The 10306-nt window shown below is 38.3% G+C and overlaps 1 protein-coding gene across 1 annotated transcript in view; it reads right to left on the bottom strand.

The window, feature by feature from the left end:
- Nucleotides 1–9948, bottom strand: part of pde8b (phosphodiesterase 8B) — a 41338-nt gene extending 31390 nt beyond the window's left edge. The window contains exons 1-2 of the mRNA XM_008297204.1: nt 9922–9948; nt 9766–9822 (exon numbers count right to left, since the gene is read on the bottom strand). Of these exons, the coding sequence (XP_008295426.1) occupies nt 9766–9822; nt 9922–9948 (84 nt within the window). The remainder of the gene's footprint in view (nt 1–9765; nt 9823–9921) is intronic.
- Between the last annotated feature and the right edge of the window lie 358 nt (nt 9949–10306).

Here is a 10306-nt window from a genome sequence, read left to right on the forward strand (position 1 = left end):
GAAAGTTGGTGCTCATAAACTGCTAAACTAAAAAAGTCTAAAGTAAGGTCACTTCATTGTAAACACCAAAACAAATTCTCTTTGTCTCATCATTATTCAACGATATTCTACTAAATTAATGCAAAATTAGGAGTTTGCATCTTCTCCCCGTGCAGCATGGGTTCTCCAGCTTCCTCCCACAAGTCCAAAAACATGTTGAGGTTAAGTGGTGATTGTAAATGTGTCCCCTGCCTTCGCCCTAAATCAGCTGGAATAGACTCCAGCCCCCCCTGCGACCCTAGTGAGGATTAAGCGGTGTGTAGATAATGGATGGATGGATGGATAATGCAAAATTATGCAGCAACTAGGCATCATGAAACTGTAGAACATGAGATGTAAATTTCTCAATTATGGTTTTAGATTTTTTGCACAAAAGACAAAACAGGAAAAATGATGCACAGAACAGACGTTAACCCCTTCAACCCCAAGCTGTTCTTGTGTGTTTTTTTCTCCCTTCATCTTTACTCACTATGAGCTCATTTTTCACTGCAATATAAAGTCCTGTACCTTTATGGAAACAGCACAACCATGGCTAGAAGCAGAGAGAACTCAAAAATGGCTTTTATGCAGCTTAACAAAGTAAATGCAAAGAATGCCATGTATTATAAAAAACGATAAAAATTAAACTTTAATTTCTTGATTATTTATTATACTAAAGTAAAAAAAAAAAATGCAATTAACATGTGGAACATTGTGCTGGCAGGTGTAACCAATACTGGAGTATTTTTACTTTGCTATAGATTTTGTTCTACTTAGAATTCTAATTTGTTTCCAAACTTGTTCATTTGTGCCTTGTGAAAAGCACAGCCTGCAGCTCAGCATTTTTTGGCTTTTTACAGAGTCCAGGACATATAGAATTATGTGGTCAAAATATCACGTTTTTAATCTTAGATTTGGTTCACTTTCCTGACTAAACAGATGAGTAGGTAATTCACTGTCCAAAAGCTGAATATCTAATGATTCTGTGTGTTTCTACAGTTTGTGTTGCTGATAAATGGTGTCCTTTTTTTGATTTTAAAATGTTTTAAAAATGACATAATTTTTCAAACCTGTTGGAGGGTTTCAGATGTTTATTGATTTGCTAGACAAGAGTGCAGTTTAATTTCAACACATTTATATTCAACATATCTACTTTTTTCAGAGTTCTAGCAGATTCAAAATTCCATAGTGTCAGTGTACGAAGGGGAAAACAGCGACTGGGAGAAGTTTAACTGGATAAGATGGATTGATGGATAAAAAGCCACAATTTCATTTGTAAAACTTGTATAACTGAGCAAAGTAAAAGGTATCATTACCACCTCATTCATTTTACTTAGACAGACCACTCATGTGAGAAAAATCCAAAACAGAAGTGGTGGCGAAGCAGTCAGCTTTGTTGTCCCAAGTTTTCAATCTAAGCCCTGCTGCTTCATCTGTGTGTCAAGTTTTAATGTTCTCTCTGGCTATATGTGGATTTCCTCCCACAGTCCCAAGACACACACGGCTCAGGAGAATTGAAAACTATGAGCTGTCCATAATTGTGAGTGAGTTCATCTGTCTGCTTGTTTTCCTCTTTGACAAGCTGGCAACCTGTGCTGGGCGCCTCGCTGCCTTTTTCTCAGAGCATGCTGGGAAAGACTCCAGATGCCTTCATTTATTCTAAGTAGGGAAAGTTAAAATGGAAGGAGGGTACAGCTACACTGTAAAAAAGTCTGTGCAAAAAAAAGTTTAAAAAAAAAAAAAAAAAAAAAAAAGGTTGAATACTGTAACATTTTAAATGCACTGTAAAAACCGGGAAAATAATAGAAAATATCTGTAATAAAGTGATATTTTTATTGGATTCAAATACAGTAAAACAGTGTATTTTGCATTTGCACATTCATGTAGTAATAAATTACTATTTGCAAAAATTTGCATACAATTTTGGCCTATTTTGTTTTAATTTTTTTTGTAAAATAATAACTTTTTCTTTGATTTTAATGGTTGTTGTCTGTAATTTAGCAAAGCACAGAAAATCAATAATATACATTTTTTTGTCTCAATTAACAACTAATATCTGTAAACTAAAAATACTTTTGCTGATTTAAAAACTGAAAAAAATAAATAAATGAATAAATAAATAAACAAGAAGAAAAAAAATGTAATTTTATGGTCAAAACATTGTTAAAGAAGACACAGATTGGTGTTGTGGCCATTTTGGACAGTTTTGGTCTGTTTTTAAAATTGTAACATGCAAATCTTTTTTCTTGTGTGTGATTTTGGTAGTTATTATCTGTAATCTAACAGAACAGGTAAAAACTCTAACATTTCACTAAACAGTTAAAAAAAAGATTTAAAAACTGCTCGAAAAACTTTTTTTCTTTTCTTTTTTTTTTACAGTGTGAATAACCTCCGCCATGTAAACGTCACAGTAATGCTTTCTCCTGCTGAATTTTTCTCTCAGCTGAAACTGAGCAGCGCTGAATCACAAATGAATTCTGTATTTCACACCAACAGACGTGCAGCCCGCAGAGCGTGGACTCATGTTTTTGATCCCACACTGTGTTTTGACCACGAACACACCAGCCACCTTTGGTACAGAGGTGAGGAAATACAACACTGTAAGAGACACATAGCGCAGACACACACACACACACACACACACACACACACACACACACACACACACACAGGCAGCTGGTGTGCAGCCAGAACCAACAGTCCTCAGCTCTGCCTCGCAGCAGCATCACCTCCTGACTTGCTGTAAGGACAACAAAGGATAGAGTGACAGAGCGAGTGCATGGAGGTGCTGCAGAGAGAGAGGGAACACATAATGAGTGAGTGGGTGAAATAAGTAGAGGAGAACTAAAGTCATGAACATCTACACTTACTGCACTGTTTTACAACCAGGAGGGGAGTCACTCATGGTGGGATATATGTGTCTATGCTGTCCTTCACACACGGCGACAGGACAAATGAGTGACAGGCCTGGACGTCTGAGGCTACAGCTCACAGTGTTTTATGAATAGCTATGGATATATATATATTTTGTAAAAGTAAGTAAAAATGAAATCTGTTCATCTGACATTGTGATGGTGCATTAACCCTCCTGTCACATTGTCCTCACTGAGGGCTCATTTGTCACTGTGATATCAAGTCCTGCACCTCTATGGAAACAACACAACCATGGCGAGAGAACTGCAGTATGATAGAATTATAACAACATAAAGTATATACAAAAAAAGAAAAAACTAAAGCTACATTTCTATGATCTTCCATCCATTATCTATACACCGCTTAATCCTCACTAGGGTCGCGGGGGGCTGGAGTCTATTCCAGCTGACTTAGGGTGAAGTTAGGGGACACCCTGGACAGGTCACCAGTCTATCACAGGGCTACACTTAGAGACAGACAACCAAGCACACTCACATTCACACCTCCAGACAATTTAGAATCACCAATTAACCTCAACATGTTTTTGGACTGTGTGGGAGGAAGCCAGAGAACCAGAAGAGAACCCACGCTGCACGGAGAGAACATGCAAACTCCACGCAGACAGATCCTGGTGCCTCCACCGGGACGTGAACCGGCAACCTTTGAGGCAACAGTGCTACCAACTGCGCCACCTTGCAGCCCTCTATGATAATTTATTTTAGAAAAAAAATCAAATGTAATCAATATGTACAACATTTTACTAAGTGCCCACAGGATGATGGAAGATAATGGAGGCTCTACATACTACAGATATTTTAATAATTACACTTTTAATTTGTTTCTATATTTCTCTCCTATTTGTCTCCCACAAATACCACCAAAACCCTGCCTGAAAGGTTGGTTATCTTTAAAAACAAAAACTAAATAAAAAACAAAACAAAACGACACCAATTATCAGTGCAAGACAAAGTAAGTTTCCAACTACAAAGACACAAATTAATTTTAGAATTTTTATGAATTAAAAAAATATATAGAGAGAGAGTCACCATTTTGTTTCCAGGAAACAACTGAATTGTTTCTTTTTTTTTTCTTTTTTCTTTTCTTTTTTTTTTTTAATTTGTAAAATAAATAATAAAATAAATTCAACTTTCATTTTTTCTTTTTTATAATTCATGCCATTCTAGCTGTGTCATACTGCACCTGAGACATTTCTAAGTTCTCTCTCTTTCTATCCATGATTGTTCTGTTTTCATAGAGGTGCGGGACTGAAAAATGAGCCCACAGTGAGGAAAAATGTGACTGAAGCGAAAACAAACTCATACAAAAAACAATAAAACTAAAACCAAAAACACCCCAAAACTGCATGAAGTTCAGAGGATTTTATAAAATTTAGGAAAACACAATGTTGTCACAATACAATATTACATATAAGGATATGTAAATCTCACTTTGCGCTCTCTGTAATCTTATTGTGGCTCATGGGCTAACCTTGGAAACAAAGTGGAATGACCTTACACGGCGCGAGCACAGCACCTCACATATCATTCTTTACCTTCCTCTGAAATAACTTGAAAGTGGTGCAATCATCAGGTTCAAAATCTAGAGAATTGTGGGCTGGGCTAAGACCTCAGTGTGTCAAGATCCCAACGACGCTTGTGAGAAAGTCAGAAAATGGGAAAGAGCAGGTGAGAACGGCAGCAGGAGACGTAGAAAGAGGACAGAGGGAGAAGATGGGCTCGTATTGGTGAGTGCCTGTGAAAGGTCCACAGTCTTTGATCCTGTGCTGGCTTGTGTAACCATGGCACTGCTTTGTGTAACCATGGTGCTAGCATGTGAAATTCCACACACAGAGCACCCGGTGGACCCTGGGACGACGCAGACCGCACACATCTCTGACCTGCCACCCAAATATGTCACCAGTGACGGGCCTGGTAGGAGGCGCCGTCGGTCTTAATGCCCCATCTAATGTACACACAGCCAAATATATTTAAACACATGGCCGCCCTCCATCACACGCACATCACATCTGTCACACTTCTAAGAATGTGCCTCACCGTTAATGGCGCACGAATGAATGTAAGTGTACACACTTACCGGGTTACAGCACATGTTTCATTCTAAGCGTATCAGACTACACGGCCGCTAACTGGCTTCATGGTTTGTATGAAAACACGGCGCAGTTAGTCTTCAGTTGGTATGGAGGCTTATCCTGGACTGCTGCTGCGAGCTGACTCACATTTTCAGGGTTCAGAGGTTAATCTGCCGTGTTTGCACACGCAAGCCAGATGCCATCTGACGTTGGGAGACTCCCAAACACAGAGAGGTGTCACTGGGCTAACTAGCTCTGAGCACTTCATCTGTGGAGGAGTCGTGGCGCATCACAGACGGACAGTTAAATGGTGGCCATCAGGGGGACTTCTTACCATCAGTTTCTTTTTAGCAAACAAGCTTTTATACTCTGTAACAGGATTTCCTGTAAAACACTGGCAGCTCTGCAGTAGAACATGAAGTTTACGGTTTAATACTGTAACTAGACTTTACATAACGTTCTGTATTCATATCATGCTGCCACCATAATCAACTTTAACTGCAGTTTTGTGTCTCATTTCTGTCATCTTGTGTCTCACTTTTCTTTTATGCCCAGTAACCTCTAGTTTTCATCATTGTGTCTTTCTTTTGTGTCTCATGTTTGCTGTTTGAGGTCTCAGTGTTGTGGTGTTTGTGTCCTGTGTGGGTAGTTTTGTGTCTTATCTTTCTTTTCTGTCGCATATTTGTTGTTTGGTGTCTTGGTTTTGTGGTGTTTGTGTCCCGTGCGGGTAGTTTCATGTCTCTTTGTGACAGTTTTGTCTCCTTGCTGTTGTTTTACATTTTGTGTCTCATTTGCATCCTATTATATCTTCTTTGTGTTGTTTTATTTCAAATTTTTTTCCTTTTCTGTTTCATTTGTGACATTCTGTCCACGTCTCTTTGTAACAGTTTTGTCTCTTTCTGCTGTTTTGTGTCTCATTTTTGACATGTTGTGTATCATTTTACTCTCGTTTGGGTAGTTTCGTGTCAGGAGTCCTTTTTTCTTACTTTTGTAAGCACTGTGGGCACTTTTTTCATATTGATTCCATGTTGATTCTATTTTTTTTTTCATTTTTGTAAATTAAATAATCAAAAAAATTCCTTTTTTGGGGGTCATTTTTATGATTTATGGCATTATTACGTTGCTCAGCTGAACAAAAGACATTTTTCAGTTCTCTCTACTTTTAGCCATAGTTGTGTTGTTTCCATAGAGTTGCAGGATTTGAATGTGATGGGAGGGGAGCAAAAAGACAACAACAACAACAACAACAACAACAACAACAACAACAACAACAACAAACCTGCTTGGTGTTGAAAGGGTTAACATCTGTCCTGTGTTTTTTTTCTGTTTTGTCTTTTGAGAAACAAATCATAAACCATAACTGAGAAATGTTTTTTCTCTTAGAGGTGCAAGACTTTATCTTGCAGTGAAAAATGAGCCCGAGGTGAGTAAACATGTGACGGGAGCAAAGAAATGCTCAGAAACTAAAGCGCTAAAGACAGTTTCTGAAAAGCTAATGTCGCGATAAAACGATAATGAAAACATTTGGTAGCTGCAGCGCCCCTTAAAAGTGAAGGAAAAAGCTAGTAAAAGGCCACATGAGTGAATAGTTTTGCACATACAGTTTCATAATGTATCTGCTGTAAAGCCTTCAGCCTTGCAGATTTACATCAGGCTGTTAACCCTTCAACATGACTTTTGGGGGTTGACCTCCTGACATAAAACAAGAGCACTATTTTGGATCCTTGTAATGAATTTGGACATAAAGTTGTCGAGGATTTATTATGTTGTTGGACAGCTAAATTGCTTTGAAGTATATATATGTATCTCCACATCTTTGATGGTTACCAGAATAATCATTTAGCCCACAAGAAAATATGCATCAGAATTTGTAGTCCAGGTTGAGATTGCAAACCACAAAGCACATTCAGTTCATCATAGAAGATGAAAAAAACCAACACATATCTGCATTTGAGAAGCCAGTAGTGAGTTTGTGCCACGATTGCTTTAAAAATAACATCAAATCTACAAAAACATCATCTAGGACCTATGACCTCAACATTTTGCTAATAAGTTCTAACTCTGAGTTTCAGCTGTTAATGCATGTTCATATTCCCGTTACTTTTCTTACTTCTGGCGCTCAATAGAAGTTGTACCTAGCGCTAACATCCTGCAGGGAAGACCAGCAGGTATTAAAAGCTTAAAGTAGCAGAATGACAAAACTTCTGCTTCTTTTTCAACCAGAGTATAAATACACTGCAGGCACACGCAGGAGAAATATAATAACATATGAGTTGCTTTACATTCACTTATCTGTGTATCGAGTGAAACGCATGAATCATTAGATAAGCCGGAGGAGGAGGCATCTGGAGAAACTCTCCGGGGCTGTGAGGCAGCAACAGTAAATGTCAAGGAAAACTCACAATATATAACTCTCTCCTGCAGAGCATTTTATCTTTCTTTTCATCTGTGCAAGGAGTGAAAGCGGGAGAGGGGCGGCTCCGGTCACAGATCCAGCAGGAGGGTTGGAGGTACGACTGAAAGCGTGCCTGTTTTGGGAGAGCAGTTTTTAGGGGTTTTATGGGGCATGAGACGAGGTCTTACAAGGCTTTTTAATAAAGCCCCTGGTCCCTCCACCTGCCTGCCTGCTGCCAGAGATTCCTGGTACAATGCTTTTTGGCTTGGTGAATAAGGAGGAGGAGGAGGGTGAAGGGATACAGCAGGATACTGTAGCTCAGCATGAACGCGAGGGGCATGCCAGGCCTCTCACATCACTACGCTGGAGTGGGAGCTGAGCTGAACTCAGAAACCCCTGGAGATCGGTCAAACCTGCACAGCTCGAACCGAAGCAAATTAAATCAAAGCAATAAACGGGCACCTAATAAAGTAGCCGATTCTCGAGGTAGGAACTGGCAGAGCGGAGGAATGCTTTGCGGTACCTGCATCCCAACCAGCTGGTAACCTCCCGGAGCTCTTACTTTCTTCGTTACATAAGGATAAATCTTACTAGCACATGTCCTAATCCCTAACCCGAGGATGAGCACAGACAATCCCTCACTCAATCCCACCTAACCTTGCAATATTCCCAAGTTCTGAAATCCAAGCTGGACTGGCGTCACAGAGGACAAACAAGGTGTCTGCATGCATTTTGAGATCAAAAAGTGTTCCTTTAAACAAATCCAACAGCCAATAAAACCACATTAATTAAATTATAATCAGCTTAGTATGTGTAGCAGTAAATAGGTCAGAGAGCATCAATATTAGTGTATCTGCAAGATCCAAGGCCATCCATAATTTGAATTTATACATTTAAATCCTTGAAAAACAAGCAATGGGAGATTCTTTAAAAGCCAAATTCACCACTTTAATAGAAAATATTGTACTAAAAAGACTACATTTGGAAGATATTCTTTGAATTTGAAAAAAATTAGGCTTTAAATTCACTTCACTAAGTATTTTTGCATTCAGTGGAAACTGTGGTTTTTAACCCAAACTGCACTAAAATCTTGTGGACACATAATATGATTAGTTTGTTTTCTGTTACCTGAACTTTTAATGAAGTTTCTTTAACAATAAAAAAAAGTATTCATAGCGTTATCATTGATATCATTCTCACTTTTTCTGTAGAGCTGCAACAACTATTATTTGTCAACTATTAAATTAATCGCCAACAATTTTGATGATTCATGAATCAGTTTGAACTTAAGTTTTTAAAGAACAAATTATTTGATTACAGCTTCTTAAACGTGAGAATTTTCAGTTTTTTTCCCTCCTTTGTGACAGTAAACTGAATATCTTTGGGTTGTGAACAAAACAAGACATTTGTCATTGAAGCACTGATTCCATTATTCACGATGTTTTGACATTTTACAAACCAAACAATTAATCTTTCAATGAAGAAAATAATCATCGACAGGTTAACTGACAGCAAAAAAAAAAAAAAACGTGTTGGTTGCAGCGCGATGTCTTTGTGCCTGAAACCTTTTGCACATTACTGTTATGAAGTTGATGTAATTGGTTTTCCCAGTGGAAAGACTACACTTGGTGAAAATCCAAATATGACCCAAAGTTAGCAGAAGAGTTCAAGCAGCCTGTCAGTGATCCCACTTCAGCTCAAATGGAATTAGGTAGATAAATAACTGCTGTATGAACATCTGGAGGTGTGGTTTTAATTGAGAGCTTTTTCAATGCTTTTTATCATACAGAAGTTGAAGCTTTATATCATTCTTATCTCCTATATTTACTTATTGACTGCATGAACTGAGGACCCACAACACACAGTAACATACATAAAACAATTAAAAAAATAAAAATAAAAACATCATTTGGTAAAAATGAGGGACATAAATGAAATTTGTTATACGGTGTCAAGTTCATAATTTGCACAACATACTCCCATTTTTCCAATTAGCTTCTTGCATTTGAGTTAGAGCTGCAACAATTTATGGAATTAACAATTAGTTGCAACTGTTAATCTGCAACTAATCTGATAATCTATTAATTAGTTTGAGTAACTTTCAGGTTAAAAAGTTCATATTCGCTGATTGCAGCTTCCTAAATGTGAATATCTTTGGTTTTCTTTCCTTCACTACGACAGCAACATGAAAATCTTTCACCATTTCAACCTATACATTAATTGAGAGAATGGCTGACATAATAATCAATGATGATGATATTTGTTAGCTGCAGCCTTAATTCAAGTCCCTCAAACAAGCCCCGAATCAACATGAATCCAGATGTTGTACTGAGTCTGTTTTCACTCTTACCTGAATTGGCTCTTGGGTCAGTCTCATTGGTCCAACACATTCTTCTGTTGCTGAAACCTGCACAAGAAACAGTGACAATAGATGTGAATCAGTCAAAACTGGGCACATGAAAGACACACAAAGCAAAAAAAAAGAAAAGCTGTGAACTCTTCTTACCATTTTACCATTAATGTCCAGAAGCATATTGGCATATTGCTTTTTCCTTGCAAGACCTGTCTGTCCCTGCTGCACTTCAACCCGTTTAATCTTCTTTCTTACAAGCTACTTTCAGTTTCAAATCCAGGAGCAACAAAAAAAAAGTATTCCCTCGTGCTGTACAAGGCAGATGTGTGGAGTCAAACAGGATAGCAACAACGTTCTAAAACAACAAATCTCTGCACATCTTGACTACAGATTGTGTGATGACCTCTCCTACACTGCAGACAGGGATGTGTCCACGCAGTACTAGCAGTCCAGAACGCAGCCGTCCACTGCAAACCTCTTTAGAAGGTATTAGCCACCAGCCGCAGATTGAACTCACAGGTTTACCTGCATAATCCTA

Source organism: Stegastes partitus, unplaced genomic scaffold (genome assembly GCF_000690725.1).
Source record: "Stegastes partitus isolate 25-593 unplaced genomic scaffold, Stegastes_partitus-1.0.2 Scaffold1198, whole genome shotgun sequence".
NCBI classification, from domain to species: Eukaryota; Metazoa; Chordata; class Actinopteri; family Pomacentridae; genus Stegastes; species Stegastes partitus.